Source organism: Pan troglodytes, chromosome 19 (genome assembly GCF_028858775.2).
Source record: "Pan troglodytes isolate AG18354 chromosome 19, NHGRI_mPanTro3-v2.0_pri, whole genome shotgun sequence".
Taxonomy (NCBI): Eukaryota; Metazoa; Chordata; class Mammalia; order Primates; family Hominidae; genus Pan; species Pan troglodytes.
The window spans coordinates 61,185,390-61,203,701 of record NC_072417.2 but is presented as its reverse complement, the minus strand read 5'-3'; the positions used below and the strand labels follow the sequence as shown (position 1 = coordinate 61,203,701).

The window sequence follows — 18,312 nt, the reverse complement described above, 5'->3', positions numbered from 1 at the left end:
CCAAATTGGCTAATTTGTTACGATGAGGCCTCACTTCTAGGTTAGGCAAGGAAGGCATTCCCTGCCCTTCAGTCTATGTTCCACCAGTAAACTGTAATTTTGGGATGATTTTCAAAGTTTCTAAGGGTCGGCTAGAGTGCAGAATGGCTAAGGGATTCCACGGGCTAAAGGAAGTCAGAAATGACCTTTTGTGGCTCTTTATTTTCATTTAATGCAGGACCTGGCAAGGACGCAAACAAAGCCATAGCAACTTCAGCACATCGTCAAGATTCTTGAGGCAGAGAAAAGGCTAATAAGGGTTCTGTGCGAAGATTACTTCCATTTTTTGTATTTGTCCTTGAAAAACAGCTCGCTAGCAAAGAGGAATATGGCATTTCTTTCTTTCTTTTTCTTGAAACAGTCTTGCCCTGTCGCCAGGCTGGAGTGTAGTAGCACAATCTCGGCTCACTGCAACCTCTGCCTCCCGAGTTCAAGCCATTCTCCTGCCTCAGCCTCCCGAGTAGCTGGGACTACAGGCGCCCGCCACGGACACCCAGCTAATTTTTGTATTTTTAGTAGAGATGGGGTTTCACCATGTTGGCCAGGATGATCTCGATCTCTTGACCTTGTGATGTGCTTGCCTCTGCCTCCCAAAGTGCTGGGATTACCGGCGTGAGCCACCACGCCCGGCCGGAACATAACATTTCAAAACGCAAAGGTAAGAGCAGTGGAGAGAAACTGACCTGCAACGTGCGCTGCCGCTCCCCGCAAACTCCACCCACACCCCACAGGCCAGCAGGCTTCCCAAGGGTGAGAATCTTCATAAGGAAGCTCTGTTTTGGAGACTGTGACAAACACTTTGAGGAGCATCCTCTCACACTGACCTAAAGCAACCCCTGAAAATAGCACCTTCTTCGGGACGAGCATACTCTTCCCGACTGAAAACAGCTTTTCTTGGCAAAATGCAACAATGCCAGAAAATGCATGAGTATTAGCTATAAGGTGCTCCATTCAGGAGCTGTGAGTCCTGAAGAGCGAACGGTTGTGCTGCATGTAAAGCTGTGCTGCTTTTCATTTTTTTCACTTTCCTCCAAATATGGTAATGGGTGAAGTATGTAAAACTGAAGATGTAAGAGAGTCACGGTGTTTCACTGACTCGATAATTTCACTGTGAAAAGGGAATTCAAAATAGAATCAGATTTCTGCTTCTGCCCAAGATGGACTGACAGGCACCAGACTTCCTTCTGGCCTGAAACAACTGGAAAAACAAAACAAAACAGGGTAAATATACGAAACAACAGTTTTAAGACATGGACATCAGGAAATGAAGGGCAGTGATCCCTGAGAGACGGGAAACAAATGAGGTGAGTTCTAAGACTGCCCCGGATTACTACCTCATAAGAGTTCCCAAGCCATGGTGTGGGGATGGGAGAACGCAGGTGGAACCCAGCATTTTCCTCGAGTTGAGAAAAGTCCCAAGAGGCCATGGTGGTTAGAGGATGTAGGGCACAGGACGAGAGAGGACTGCAGAGAGAGTACTCTGTAGATCTGCACAGGGGCCACTTTGAGTCTCGAGCTGAGTGTCATTCAGAAATTAGTGACTTTGGCAAGGCTGCATGATCCAAGAGCAATATACAAAGATCAACTGTATTTTGATATACAAGCAACAATTAGAAATTGATATTTTAAAAATGCTACTCAGAATAAAAGATATGAAGGCCGGGCGTGGTGGCTCACGCCTGTAATACCAGCACTTTGGGAGGCCGAGGCGGGCAGATCACGAGGTCAGGAGATCGAGACCATCCTGGCTAACACGGTGAAACCCTGTCTCTATTTTAAAAAATACAAAAAATTAGCCGCGCGTGGTGGTGGGCACCTGTAGTCCCAGCTACTTGGGAGGCTGAGGCAGGAGAATGTCGTGAACCCAGGAGGCAGAGCTTGCAGGGAGCCAAGATCTCGCTACTGCACTCCAGCCTGGGTCACAGAGTGAGACTGTCTCAAAAAATAAAATAAAATAAAAGATATGAACTATTTAGGGATAAATAGGATAAAAGATATATAAGACATGTATAGCAAAAACTAAAAGGCATTGCTGAGAGAATTTGAGACTCAATAGTGTTAAAATATCAATTCTCCTCAAACTAATCTAAAAATTCAATGTAATCCCAATCAAATGCCCAGGAAGCTTTCTTTTGTAAAATTAAAAACAGATTCTAGAATTCACATGGAAATGCAAAAGACCTAGAATATCCAATAAAATTGTAAAAATAAATGAAGCTGGATGACCTGTACTATCTTACTTAATGACCCATCATAAAGGTAAAATAATTAATACAGTGAGGCATTGGTATAAAGATAAACAAATAGACCAATGGAAAAGAACAGAGAGTACAACAGAAATAGGCCCATACGCGCAGCAGCTCACATCTGTAATCCCAGCACTTTGGGAGGCCGAGGTGGGTGGGTCACCTGAGGTCAGGAGTCTGAGACCAGCCTGGCCAACATGGAGAAACCCCATCTCTACTAAAAATACAAAAATTAGCTGGGCATGGTGGTACATGCCTGTAATCCCAGCTACTCAGGAGGCTGAGGCAGGAGAATCGCTTGAACCTGGGAGATGGAGGTTGCAGTAAGCCAGGATCACGCCACTGCACTCCAGCCTGGGCAACAGTCTCAAAAAAATAAACAGGCCGGGCGTGGTGGCTCACGCCTGTAATCCCAGCACTTTGGGAGGCCGAGGCAGGCGGATCACGAGATCAGAAGATCGAGACCAGCATGGCTAACACGGTGAAACCCCATCTCTACTAAAAATACAAAAAATTAGCCAGGCATGGTCGTGGGCGCTTGTAGTCCCAGCTACTCGGGAGGCTGAGGCAGGAGAATGGCGTGAACCTGGGAGGCGGAGCTTGCAGTGAGCAGAGATTGCGTCACTGCACTCCAGCCTGGGCGACAGAGCGAGACTCTGTCTCAAAAAACAAACAAACAAACCAAACATGATGAGCTGTCACCTCACACCTGTCAGAATGGCGATGATCAAAAAGAAAAAAGATAACAAGTGTTGGCAAGAATGTGGAGAAAAGCGAATCCCTGCACACTGTTGGTGGGGATGTAAATTTACTGCAGCCATTATGGAAAACAGTATGGAGGTTCTTCAAAAAATTAAAAGTGATACTAGCAATCCCACTGCTAGGATTTGTAGGCAAAGAAAGCCAGGCAAATACCATATGATCTCACTTATATGCAGAATCTGAAAAAGATGAACAGAGAAGCAGAGAGCAGAGGAGTGGTTACCGAGCCCTCGGGTTTGGGGGAGAGATGAGGAGATGTGAGTCACAGAATACAAAATTTCAGTTAGAAAGAATAAGCTCAAAAGATCGACTGTACAACAGGGTAACTAATATACTTAAAAATTGCTAAGAGAGTAGATTTTAAGTGTTCTCACCATAAATAAATATGCATGTGAGCTTATACATAAGTTAATTAGATCGATTTGCCCATTCTACTATGTGTACATATTTTGAAGCAACACATTGCAAACCATAAATATAATTTTTACTTGCAAATTAAAAATTGTTTTAAATTTAAAAAGTCAAACAGCTACTATATGACTCACTCATTCCACTTGTAGGTATTTACTCCAGAAAAAATGCAAATTTACATCCATACAAAGTCTTATACATGAATGCTAATAGCAGCTTTCTTTGTAACAGTCAAAAACTGAAAACCACCCAAATATTAATCAACAGGTGAATGGATACACAGATTGTGGTAAATCCATACAATGGAATACAAATCTATAATATAAGAGTGAAATGCAGGCCGGGCGCGGTGGCTCATGCCTGTAATCCCAGCACTTTGGGAGGCCGAGTCGAGTGGATTGCTTGAGGTCAGGAGTTCGAGACCAGCCTGGCCAGCATGGTGAAACCCCATCTCTACTAACAATACAAAAAAAATTAGCTGGGCATGATGGCGGGCGCCTGTAATCCCAGCCACTCGGGAAGCTGAGGCAGGAGAATTGCTTGAACCCAGGAGGTGGAGGTTGTGGTGAGCTGAGATCGTACCACTGCACTCCAGTCTAGGCAGCAAAGCCAGACTCTGTCTCAAAAAAAAAAAAGAAAAAAAAAAAAAGAGTGAAATACTGATACACATAACCAGTTCAATGAATCTTAAAATAATTATGCTTAGACAAAGAAGCCAGAGCCCCTTCTTCCCCAAAAGGTACATACTGTATAGTTCTATTTATATAAAATTATAGAAAATGGAAACTATAGTGACAGAAAGAAGTTCAGCAGTTGTCTGGGCATGGCGGGGAGGAACAATAGGAAGAATTACAAAGAGGCATGAAGAAAACTTTTGGGAGTAACAATTAGGTTCATTATTTTTATTGCAGTGATGGTTTCACAGGCATATACGTATGTCAAAGCTTATCAAATCATATACTTCAAACATGGGCCATTTATGATCATATCAACTATATCTCAATAAAGCTGACTTTAGATTTATTTTCTCCTCCTGCTCCTCCCTCTTCCTTTTTATTCATTAATTTTTTTAAAGATGGGATTTTACTATGTTGCCTAGGCTGGTGTCAAACTCCTACACTCAAGCCATCCTGCTGCCTTGGCCTCCCAAAGTGTCAGGAGTACAGGCATGTGCCACCAGGCCTGGCAATAAAGCTGATTTTAAAAAGCAGAATTAGAAAGAATAACGTATCTGTACATACTAACATTTTAAAAAGTCCGTAACACATACTAAGTGGTTTTTTTTTTTTTTCCTTTGAGATGGAGTCTCACTCTGTTGCCCAGGTTGGAGTGCAGTGGCATGCTATATCGGCTCACTGCAACCTCTGCCTCCTGGGTTCAAGCGATTCTCCTGCCTCAGCCTCCTGAATAGCTAGGACTACAGGTGTGTGCCACCACACCCGGCTAATTTTTTATTTTTAGTAGAGACGGCGTTTCACCATGTTGGCCAGGCTGGTCTCGAACTCCTGATCTCAGGTGATCCTCCTGCCTCAGCCTCCCAAAATGCTGGGATTACAGGCGTGAGCCACCACACCCCACCGACACATACTAAGTTTTAAAAAGGTGTGGAATTATATATATATGGAGAGAGCTAAATATCTCATGATTCCATTTATGTAAAATAAGTATATTTATATTGAATATATGTATGTGAATGTATACAAAAGGTCTAAGGAAATACATATTAATCCATTTCCAGTTTGAGATTGGAGAAACAATATGGAGGGCTTTCATCTTATACATTCCTATGTTGTTTACACTTTGTATAACAATCATGCATACTTCTGAAATTTTAAAAATATAAGAAAGTTTAAAAAAAAAAGTTAAAAAGCCACAGGGCAAAAGATAAAAAAGAAAAGCCAAACTGACATATTTTATAATTTAAAAAATAAAATGGAGTCTTGTGTTTGGAGACTAATTCCCAGTCGTGAAGCTAAAGTAAAGAGCATAAGCATCAAATTCGCTTGGACTTAGATTCAGATCTGCTCTCTCTGCTCTTGCCCAGTGGAAAATCACCACTTCCATGAGCCACCGAGATGAGTGACAGCAACTGTCTATTCCTCAGGTATCCTGAGGCACACGCCAAAAGCTTTAAAAGACCAGCAGTTTTCACTCCAATTTTCAATGGGGATGAGGAACAATCAAGGCTCCAGTAGAAAATCTGGTGGCCGGGCACGGTGGCTCACACCTGTAATCCCAGCACTTTGGGAGGCCAAGGTGGGAGGATCATGAGGTCAGGAGATCAAGACCATCCTGGCTAACAGGGTGAAACCCTGTCTGTACTAAAAATACAAAAAATTAGCCGGGCATGGTGGCACGCACCTGTAGTCCCAGCTTCTCGGGAGGCTGAGGCAGGAGAATCGTTTGAACCCGGGAGGTGGAGGTTGCAGTGAGCCAAGATCACGCCACTGCACTCTAGCCTGGGCGACAGAGCAAGACTCCGTCTCAAAAAAAATAAATAAATAAATAAAAAATTCTGGCAAGGTTTCTGAGCCCACACTCCTCAGGATATTTAGTACCTTGGATAATTTTCTGCTGCTGTTGCCGGATTTCATCAAAACCCAAGCCTCTGGTCTCCTCTGGCTCCTCAAAGAGCCAAGGGTTGGGTGCTCCTCGCTTAGCCTCTTCACTCATCAGGCTGGACCTAAAGAACAATATTAAATGCATGATATATCTCAAAACATGCAGCTCAAATGCAAATTACTCCCACAAGTGCAGAGGTGGCCAGCCTTGAATGCTTTGAAAATTCAATTCAAACACAATTTATTGCATCGTTAGTTTATGCCAGGAACTGTATTCAGTGCTGGAAGAGATACAAGGATGAATAAGGCACAAGCTTGGTCCTCAGAATTACAGCCTGTTATAGAGATGATGGGAGAACATAATATTTGTACTAATCCTCCAAGAGATGTTTGAGTTAATAATCCTAAAAGAAGTTGGTAATAAATGAGGTTCTTAAATTTCAAAAACAGAAGGCCGAACAGTGGCCTTTTTATTAGGACAAAGTTTGTCTCAGAGGCTACGTGACCCCAAAGGTACAAATATTATTTCTCAAGCAGACACAATGTTGCGACTACAGATTACAATGTTGCTGTTGTTTTAAAAAAAGACCATATAATTTCCCATTAAAGGGTATTTGGAGCCGGGCGCAGTGGCTCATGTGTGTAATCCCAGCCCTCTGGGAGGCTGAGGCGGGCAGATCACCTGAAGTCAGGAGTTCCAGACCAGCCCGTCCAACATGATGAAACCCTGTCTCTAATAAACACAAAAGAAATTAGCCGGGCTTGGCGGCAGACATCTGTAATCCCAGCTACTTGGGAGGCTGAGGCAGGAAAATCGCTTGAACCTGAGAGGCGGAGGTTGCAGTGAGCCAAGATGGCGCCACTGCACTGCAGCCTGGGTAACGGAGCGAGACTCAGTCTCAAAAAAAAAGGGGGGGGGGGGGGATTTGGTTGCTCAGAGACAGAAACACATGCAGGGTTTCAATACCAATTTTGTGACTATAATGTAGCATTCATAACAGAATAAACACATTCTGATTTGTCAATCTTAACCTTACTCCCTCTAATAATCCGTGTGCCCTTTCTGCACGAGACCAGTTGGTCTCGCTGTCTAAGGAACAGGAAACACATGATTTCCACCTGAGTCCCCATGTTTTCAGGATTTTTCTCCTCTCAAGTAGCTCCTCTCCTCTCCCCACCTGTCTGCATTCTGTCCAAGCTGAGAAGATCATCTTGTCCAGGACACGACCTTCTGACCAATTCAACAAAGAGATGAACATTAGACTCATCTTTAGAGCTCTCAACAGATTCATGAAAAATCATAGAATAAATGATGGGTGGGACATCAGCAAGATGACTGATTAGAGTCAGCTGGTGCTCACCCGCCCCGCCCCCCCCCCCCCAACTTTCTTATGAAAGGACTAAGGCAATGAATAAACAGCTAAGATTTTACTTCAGTGTGGGAAAGCGCTGAACTGCAGTGGGAAAGTGGAGAGGCCCCTGTGTGATTGAAAGTCTAGGAGGGCAGCATGAAGGCCCCCAGCCTCTGTGGCCCCATCTCTTCCACCAGGACTGGGGAGGCCTGGACATATGAAGGCCTTCTCCCTGTGAGGAAAAGGTAAGCGGGAGATTCCCACCTGCCCCCACTGCCACTGCAAACACCTACAGGAGGATCCCCCAGTCCTTGCAAGTTCTGAGCCCAGTTTGGAGAGCTGCTGGGAATTCGTACAGTTGCACTGCCCCAGATTAGGAGCATTCCCCACTCCCCACCCACTCCATGAGCCAAGTTACTACAGCATGGTGCCATCTTTAGACCACAGCTCCCTCTGGAGTGTGCCTTCCTCTTGGGGCCAGTAGCCACTGCACCTTTCCAGCACTGGGACTCCATTTTCATGCCACCAAAGCTACACAGGTGGCTGAACTCCACAACCCAGGGCTCAGGAATGGCTGTGACTCTGGTCCTGCAATGAAGGGAAACCACCCTCTGCACTTTCAGCCACAGAAACAGTCCCACCCAGGGCAAACCCACTCTTGAGCCAACCAAACTGCTGCATACCCTCATGCAAGCAGAAGGCCCTGAGCAACTGACAGGCTAGCAGAGTGACCACGCTCCTGCATCCCGGATCTATGAAACAGTCGGGCAGTGCAGCCCCCTACAGACATGCCCCTGGCCTGCCCAAAGGCCCCACACCTCAATCAGGGCCTGAGAAACAACCCTGCAGGTTGCCCCTGGCAGACATACCCCCAGGCCAGCCAAGTAGCCATGTGTCCATATCTCAGGCCTGAAAAACAGCCCATGGGTCACCCCTAGCGGCAACTCCCCTAGGCCAGCCGAGCAGCCTTGTGTTCATATCCCAGGTCTGAGAAGCAACTCCTCAGGCCACTCCTGGCAGACATGCCCCTGGGGCCATCAAGCAGACTTATGCCCACCTCTCATGCCTGAGAAATAGCCCTGTAGGCTGTCCCCAGCAGGCATTCCCCACAGGAGAGCTGAGCAGCAGTGTGCCCATGTCCCGAACCTGAGAAACAGCCCAACAGGCCACCTCTGGCAGGCATACTCCCAGACTGGCCAAGCAACCAAGCAACTGTGCCCTCAGCCAGAGTAAGGGCACCAACCCCAACCCCAGCAAGTGAGACCCTAAGTTGGACAACCCACCATGTGAACGCATGCATCGCTGACCTGACAAATAGCCCAGTGAACACATCCCTGGCAAAGTCATGCCACCACCACCACCACAAAGCCTCTCAGCTGAGGCCACTGAGACACTCACAAATGTCACTGGCATGGATTACAGTTAAAGAAACTACACAAAAACTACACTACTATGCCCACCTGGAACCAAAGCCAATGCATCCCACTGAACCAACACCCCAAGATCCATTCATACAAATATTTCTTTCCCTGCAAAACCTACCACATAAAATTGGAAGAGGCAATTATTCCACCAGATGCATAGACATCAACATAGGGATACATCGAACATGAAAAAGCAAGGAAACATGACACCTCCAAAGGAATACAATAATTCCTGTGTAATAGACCCCAATGATAGAGAAATATACAAAATGACAGAAAAAGAATTCAAAATAGTAATCTTACAGTGAGATACAAGATAATAGAGCTAGACAATTTGATGAAATCAGGAAAACAATTCATGACTTGAACAAGAAATTCAACAAGAAGATAAATACCATAAAAAAGAACGAAACAGGTATCCTGGAGTGGAAGAATTCAATGAATAAGTAAATAAATACAAGCTAGAGCTTTACCAAAAGACTAGACCAAGCAGAATTTTATTTATTTCTTTTTTTGGAGACAGGTTCTTACTCTGTCACCCAGGCTGGAGTGCAGTGGCATTATCTCAGCTCACTGCAACCTCCACCTCCTGGGTTCAAGTGATTCTCCCCCCTCAGTCCTCCTGAGTAGCTGGGACTACAGAGGCATGCCATCACATCCAGCTAATTTTTGTATTTTTTGGTAGAGATGGGGTTTCACCATGTTAGCCAGGTTGGTATCGAACTCCTAACCTCAAGTGATCTGCCCGCCTTGGCCTCCCAAAGTGCCAGGATTACAGGCGTGAGCCACCATGCGTGGCCGAATTTTTGAACTTGAAGACAGATCTTGTGAAATAACACAGAAAGATGGGGGGAAGAAAAAGTAAAATGGAATGAAGAAAGCCTACAGAATTCACGGGTCACTATTAAGTGAACAAATATTCACACTGTAGGTGTTCCAGAAAGAGAAAAGAAGGGGAAATGTACAGAAAACATTGAATGAAATAGTAGCTGAAAACTTCCCAAGTCTTGGGAGCTTCCAGATCCAGGAAGCTAAAAGAATCCCAAATAGATTCCATTCAAACATGACCCCTCTTAGGCACATTAGAGTCAAATTATCAAAAGTCAAAGGCAAAGAATTCTAAAAACAGTAAGAGAAGGACTGGGTGCGGTGGCTCATGCCTGTTATCCCAGTACTTTGGGAGGCCGAGGCAGGCAGATCACGATGTCAGGAGTTCAAGACCAGCCTGGCCAACATGGTGAAACTCTGTCTCTACTAAAAATACAAAAAAATTAGCTGGGCATGGTGGCAGGTGCCTGTAATCCCAGCTACTCAGGAGGCCGAGGCAGGAGAATCACTTAAACCCGGGAGGCGGAGGTTGCAGTGAGCTGAGACCAGGCCACTGCACTCCAGCCTGGGCAACAGAGCAAGACTCCATCTCAAAAACAAACAAACAACAATGACAAAAAGAAACCAGCAAGAGTAAAGCATCAAATCACCTATAAGGGAGTTCCCATTAGACTAATAGCAGATTTCTCAGCAGAAATCTTACCAACCAAGAGAGAATAGGATTTTATGTTCAAAGTACTAAAAGAAAAAAAAAAATCTGCCAACCAAGAATATTACATGCAGCAAAGATATCCTCCAGAAATGAAAGAGAAATAAAATCTTTCACAGACAAGCAAAAACGAAGGTAATCCATCACCACTAGACCAGTGTTACAAGAAGTGCACAAGGGAGTATTACATCTGGAAGTGAAAAGATCGTAACAGCCATTATAAAAACATGTGACACTATAAAACTCACTGGTAGAGCCAATATACAAAGGAAAAAGAGAAAGAAATCAAGCCTTATCACTTCAGAACACTACCCAACCACAAAAATAAACGGTAAGAGGAAGTAAGGAACAAAGCATATAGAAAACAGCCAGAAAACAATAAAATGACAAGATAAGTCCTCACCTATTAATAATAACCTTGAATGTAAGTGAATTAAATATCTCATTAAAAGACATAGACTGGATAACTAGATTAAAAAAAAAAAAAACAAGACTAGACTCAACTATATGCTGCCTAGAAGAAACTGACCTGACCTACAGACACACATAGACTGAAAGCAAAGGTATGGAAAAAGATATTCTATGCAAACAAAAACCAAAAGCAAGCAGGAGTAGCTGTACTTATATCAGACAAAACAGACTTCAAGTCAAAAGTTGTGAAATTAGACAAAGAAGGACATTACATAATAATAAAGGGATCAATTCAACAAGAGAATGTAACAACTGTAAATATATACACATTCAATACCAGAGCACTCAGATATATAAAGCAAACATTATTAGCCCTAAAGGGAGAGATAGACTCAAATAGAGTAATAGCTGGAGATTCTAACATCTCACTCTCAGCATTGGACAGATCATTCAGACAGAAAATCAACAAAGAAAAATCATATTTAAACTACACCACAGAACAAACAGACCTAACAGATATTTACAGAACATCTCACCCAACAGCTACAGAATATACATTCTTGTCAACAGCACATAGAACATGGACTGACCATATGTTAGGACACAAAACAAGTCTCAAAAATTTTTTTAGAAATTGAAATCATACCAAGTATCCTATTTAACCACAGTGGAAAATATCAATAACATGAGGAACATGCAAAATGATACAAACACATGGAAATTAAACAACATGCTCTTGAACAGCCAGTGAGTGAAGGACAAAATTAAGAATGGAATTTTAAAATTCCTTGAAGTAAATGAAAATAGAGGCACAACATACCGAAACCTAAGGGACACAGCAAAAGTAGTACTATGAGGCAAGTGTATAACAATAAATGCCTACAATAAAAAACTAGAAAGATTTCAAATACCCTAACAATGTATCTCAAGGAAACTAGGAAAACAAGAATAAACCAAACCCAAAATTAGTAAAGGAAAGAAATAATAAAGATCAGAGGAGAAATAAATGAAATTGAAATAAAAAAAGTATTTAAAAAATCAACAAAATAAAAGTTGGTTTTGTGTAAAGATAAAATTGAGATACCATTAGCTAGACTAAGAAAAAAAGAGAGATGACTCAAACAAATAAAATCAGGCAAGAAAAAGGAGACATCACAATGGATGCCACAGAAATACAAAGAATCATTACAGGATACTACAAACAACTGTACACCAGTAAATTAAAAAACCTAGAGGAAATGGATAAATTCCTGGACACATACAACCTATCAAAATTGAACCAAGAAGAAATTTTTTTAAAACCTGAAGAGACCAATAACAAGTAATGAGATTGAATCAATAATATAATCTGCCAACAAAGAAAAGTCCAGGACTGAATGGCTTTCATACTGAATTCTACCAAACCTTTAAAGAAAAATGCATACCAATTCTTCTCAAACTATTCCAAAAAATTGAAGTGGAGGGTATTCTACCTAACTCATGCTAAGAAGCCAGAATAACCCTGATATCAAAAGCAGACAAGAATACAACAGAAAAAGAAAAGTTCAGGCCAATATCCCTGATAAATATACACACAAAAATCCTCAATACTAGCAAATCAAATCCAACAATACAGCAAAAAGATAATATACCATGATCAAGTGGAATTTATCCCAGGAATGCAGGAATGGTTCAACATACACAAATCAATAAATGTGATACATCACATCAACCGTAAAGGACAAAACCCACATGATAATCTCAATAGATGCAGAAAAAAAATTTGATAAAATTCAACATCTCAATTAAAAACTCTCAATAAACTAGGTATAGAAGGAAAGTACCTCAACACAATAAAGGCCATATATGACAAACCCACAGCTAACATCATACAGAAAAGGTGAAAGCTTTGCCTCTGAGAACTAGAAGACAAGGATGCCCACTCTCATCGCTCTTACTCAACACAGTACTGGAAGTCTTAGCCATGGTAATCAGACAAGAGAAAGTAATAAATGGCATTAAAATTCGAAAGGAGAAAGTCAAATTGTTTCTGTTTGCAGAAAACATGATCTTATAGAGAGAAAAGCCTAAAGACTACCAAAAAAAAAAACCTCTCAGAACTGATAAACAAATTTAGTAAAGTTGCAGAATACAAAATCAACATACGAAAATCAGTAAGTGGTGTTTCTATAAATAATGAACTAGTTGAAAAAGAAATCAAGAAGACAATCTCATTTACAATAGCAATCCCCCTGCCAAAATTACCTAGGAATAAATTTAACCAAGGAGGTGAAAGATCTCTAAAAGAAAAACTACAAAACACTGATGAAAGAAATTGAAGAGGATACAGACAAAGGCAAAGTTATTTCATGCTCATGGATTGGAAGAATTAATATTGTTAAAATGACTATACTACCCAAAGCAATCTACAGATTCAATGCAATCCCTATCAAAATACCAATAACATTCTTCACAGCAATAGAAAAAAATCTTAAAAATCTGCATGGAACCACAAAAGACCCTGAAGAGACAAGCGATCCTAAGCAAAAAGAACAAAGCTGGAGGCATCACACTACCAGACTTCAAAATATACCACAAAGCTGTAGTAATGTACTACAATGCTGTTTTTATGATACTGACATAAAAACAAACACACAGACCAATGGAACAGAATAGAGAACCCAGAAATTAATCCACGTATCTAGAGCCAACTGATCTTTTTTTTTTTTTTCCGAGGCAGTCTCACTCTATAACCCAGCTGGAGTGCAGTGATGCAATCTTGAGTCACTGCAACCTGTGCCTCCCAGGCTCAAGTGAGCCTCCCACCTCAGTCTCCTGAGTAGTTGGGATTACAGGCACACGCCACCACACTCAGATAAGTTTTATAGAGACGGGGTTTCACCATGTTGCCCAGGCTGGCCTCAAACTCCAATCTGCCCACCTCAGCCTCCCAAAATGCTGGGATCACAGGTGTGAACCCAGCCAAGCCTACTCATTTTTAACAGAGGTGCCAAGAATACTCACTGGGGGAAGACAGTCTCTTCAATAAATGGTGTTGGGAAACTGAATATGCACATGCATAAGAATGAACCTGGACACCCATCTATCACCCTAAGGAAAAAATCAACTCAAAATGATTCAAAGACCTAAATGTAAAACCCAAAACCATAAAAGTACCAGGCAAAAACAAGGAAAACACTTCAGGATGTTGATCTGGGAAAAGATTTTATGAGTCAGACCTCACAAGCACAGGCAGCAAAAGCAAAAAGAAACGAATGAGATTACATCAAACTAAAAAGCTTCTGCATAGCAAAGGAAACAGTCAATAGAGTGAAAAGACAATCTATAGGAGAAAATATTTGCAAACTGTTTATCCAACAGAGGATTAATATGCAAAATATGTAAGGAACTCAAAATATCTCAATGGCAAAAATCATAATAATAATTGGATGGAAAAATGGGCAAACGAGCTAGGCATGGTGGCATGCACCTATAGTCCCAGCTACTCAGGCTGAGGTGGGAGGATTACTTGAGCCTGGATAACATAGTGAGACTCTATTTCCAAAAAAAAAAAAAAAAAAAAAAGATACACAAAATATGTGAAAGAAAGACAGACAAATGATCTGACCAGACATTTCTCAAAAAATGACATACAAATGCGCCAACAAATATATACAAATTGCTCAGCATTACTAATCATCAGGGAACTGCAAATCCAAATCACAATGAGGTATCATCTCATTCCACTTAGAATGGCTATCATCAAAAACACAAAATAAATGCTTGTGAGGATGTTGTGAAACAGGAACTCTTATACACAGATGGTGGAAATGTAAACTAGTACAGCCACTATGGAGAACAGTATGGGGGTTCCCCAAAAAACTATAACTAGAGCTACCATATGATCCAGCAATCCCCCTACTGGGCACTTATCCAAAGGAAAGAAAATCAGTATTTTGAAGAGATATCCACACCCACATGTTTACTGCAGCACTATTCACAGTAGGCAAAATATGGAATCAACCTATCCAACAACAGATGAATGGATAAAGAAAGTGTGGTATACATACACAATGGAATACAATTTAGCCATAAAAAAGAATAAAATCCTATCATTCACAGCAACATGGATGGAGCTGGAGGACATTATGTTAAGTAAAATAAGCCAGGAACAGAAAGCTAAACACTGCATGTTCTTACTCATATACAGAAGCTAAAAACAAAAGTTGATCTCATAGAAGTAAAAAGTAGAACAGAGCACACCAGAAACTGGGGAGAGTAGGGAGAAGGGGGAGAGCAAGAGATTTGTTAAGGGACACAAAATTATAGTTGGACAGAAGGAATAAGTTTGAGTGTTCTATTCACCACTGTAGGATGACTACAGTTAACAATAAAGTCTCCAGTAGCTAGAAGGATGATATAGAATGTTCCCAACACAAAGAAATGAAAAATGTTTGAGATTATGAATGTGCTAATTATCCTGACTGGCTCATTGTATATTACATGTATGAAAACATCACTATGTACCCCATAAATATGTATAATTATTATATGTCAATTAAAACAAAATGATAGGCTGGGTGCGGTGGCTCACACCTGTAATCCCAGCACTTTGGGAGGCCAACGCAGGTGGATCACCTGAGGTCAGGAGTTCCAGACCAGCCCGGCCAACATGGTAAAACCCTGTCTCTACTAAAAACACAAAAATTAGCTAGGCATGGTGGCGGGCGCCTGTAATCCCAGCTACTTGGGAGGCTGAGGCAGGAAGAATTGCTTGAACTCAGGAGGCGGATGTTGCAGTGAGCCGAGATTGCGCCACTGCACTCCAACCTGGGCAACAAAGTGAGGCTCCATCTCAAAAACAAAACAAAAACAAACAAAAAACAAAATGATGACAATGATGTTACAGTAGCAATAACAACAGTTAACATGCAGTAATCATTTGCCCTGTACACACACGGCTCCAGGTGATTTATATACATTCACTCATATCTCCATTATTTATAATTCTTCTAGCCTTGTTCACACCTCCCATATCATCCAGAAACAATTGCTACCCTATTATTTAACCTTTTATATAGATAAGGTGCATATCCACTAGACAGAAGGCAGAAACTGAAAATCACCCTTCGCTGTACACACGCTGTCCCACAATATGGAGTGAACAGCTAATAGCATATCACCTACTGGCAACATATGAACAGAAAGTAGCTGGAAGATTCAATAATTTTTCATTCCAAAAACATTTACTTCGTAGTTATTATATAGTTGGCATTGCTCTCATTAATGGGCATGAGGAAAAAATAGAATATAGACAAATGGACCAAAATCTCCACCCATACATAGATTCTTGTTATCGGTGCTGTTTGCATTCTGGTGGGATGAAACAATGTGTAAAATGTGTGCAAACTGTCTATGTCATACTTGGAAGATGTTAACTACTATCATAATACCAATTATTGCATTTTTTACACAGAAGGCACTAAAAAATTTTAAATAAATCTGTATATCACAAAAGCTATATTAATTTCACTTTTAGTTTAGAACTTTAAAGCCTTTGGAAGACTATTCCATGTAGCAAGAGACAAACCCAGGCAAAACTGGAAGAAAATTTTTGATTCCTTAGACTGAGATTTTAAGCACAGAGTTGGTCTCAAGTATACTAATTAGCATGCCAAACAGAAGTATGACTTTCTTCCACTTTACTAAAACGACAGGTGTGTTTCTTTGAAGTCTTTCTCTCTCTCTCTCTCATTCATTCATTCATCCATTCATTTATTTGAAACAGGGTCTCACTCTGTCACCCAGGCGGGAGTGCAGTGGTACAATCATCTCTCACCACACCCTTGACCTCCAGAGCTCAAGGGATCCTCCCACCTCAGCCTCCTGAGTAGCTGGGACTACAGGTGCGTGCCTCTGCACCTGGCTAATTATTTTTATTATTTGTAGAGATGGGGTCTCGCTATGTTGCCCAAGTTAGTCTTGAACTCCAGGGCTCAAACAAGCCTCCCACCTTGGCCTCCCAAAATGCTGGGATTACAGGCATGAGCCACTGTGCCCAGCTGGAAGCCTTACTTTATGCCATTGGCACCAAATATCCAAGATGTCAAGATTATGGATTTCTTCTCTATAATAATTATTCAATTTCACGTACCTTCGAAGAAGGGGGAAGAATGCAATAGGAAAGGGAAGGAAAGAAGAAAATTCACAATCAAAGCCTATCCCAACTCTCATATCATCTTGCAAGAGCCACTTTTCAAATCAGGAATTACACAGGATTTGTCCATGGTTTACTGCAAATGCAAGGGGGTCAGAGGTATGTAAAGATACTTTGAAAGTGCATTAGTAACCAGCTATGACCATCAAAATGAGTATATTGCCCCTGAGGTGTTATTGCTCCTCTGAACTTAATGTTGGAGCAAGTCACTGGTAGCTCCTGTGAGCCCTAGTGCATACTTTTAAAAAGCTGTTATTCAAGGGGAAAAAATGTAAAAATATTTTTTTCACAATCTCAAAAATGACACATTAGAACCACAGTCATATATATATATATATAGACACCTGTTAGAAAATAAACACCTGTTAGAAAATAAAAGTGACAATATGGGCACAATTTAATACTAACATCAAACATACATCACCACAGACATATATAGAAAGGATTTCCCAGGGTTATCTGATTCCCAAGGCTGAACTATCTAACTCCACTTCTCTCTGGTTTGTTTGGTGGTTCTACTTTCCTGATGCCCCAAACCTATGAGGAAATCCAGCAATTTCACTCACTGACCTTCACTCAGAAAAGCAGGTAAGATCATGAGATCATAGGTATCCCTGGATGTACACCTGATTCTCTTTTCATTTGGTTTTATGTTCAATTTAACATTTGGGGTGGTGCCTATTATTACTGTTCTAGGTACTAGGAAAATACGAAAAATAATATGAAAACATAATTCTTGCTTTCAAGGAGTTTATAATCAAATTGAAATGAGAAACTCGCCAACATGAAGCACACTAGTTAAAATAAGAGAGCATCTAGCTTTGTATCCCTCCTGGGCAATTCCAAAAACCTCTTCAGCTCTGGTTTTCTCACCCATAAAACAAGCAAACTAAGTGGGCCAATGGTTTTCAACCTTCTTTCTGGCCCAACACTTGAGGATATGATACCCTTGTTATTAGTGACATTGGGGAGTAAGTGGGGAAGACTCATCTTGGTGGGAGAAAGCAGATATTCTTTTTAATCCTGCAAAAGATGATTTCCTATTGTTGCAAATTGTGAATTAGATTTTTTTTCAATCTCCTCTCAAATGTTGTCTCCTCAGAGAGGTTTCCCTGACTCCTCCATCTAAAATAACATCTGTCTCTGTCACTCCTTCACCCCACTCCTCCTTATCTTGCTTAATTTTTCTTTATAGCACTGAAGTCACCAGCCATTATGCATTTGTTTGTTTTCTGTCTCCCACGCTAGACTATAAGCTCCACAAAGGCAGGGACTAGGTCTTATCACTCCATCCTTTATCACATTATGGCTGGCATAATGGACACTGAAAGAAAAACATGGAATTAATTATTTTTTCAGCAAAACCCATAAAT

General features: G+C 41.4%; 1 protein-coding gene across 5 annotated transcripts in view; it reads right to left on the bottom strand.

Moving 5' to 3' along the window:
- The window catches only part of STX8 (syntaxin 8), a 326,781-nt gene that overhangs the window by 249,920 nt on the left and 58,549 nt on the right, over positions 1-18,312 (bottom strand). For all 5 annotated transcript variants that reach the window (XM_063799782.1, XM_054670474.2, XM_016932407.2 and 2 more), the window contains exon 5: positions 6,017-6,141. In XM_063799782.1, the coding sequence (XP_063655852.1) occupies positions 6,017-6,141 (125 nt within the window). The remainder of the gene's footprint in view (positions 1-6,016; positions 6,142-18,312) is intronic.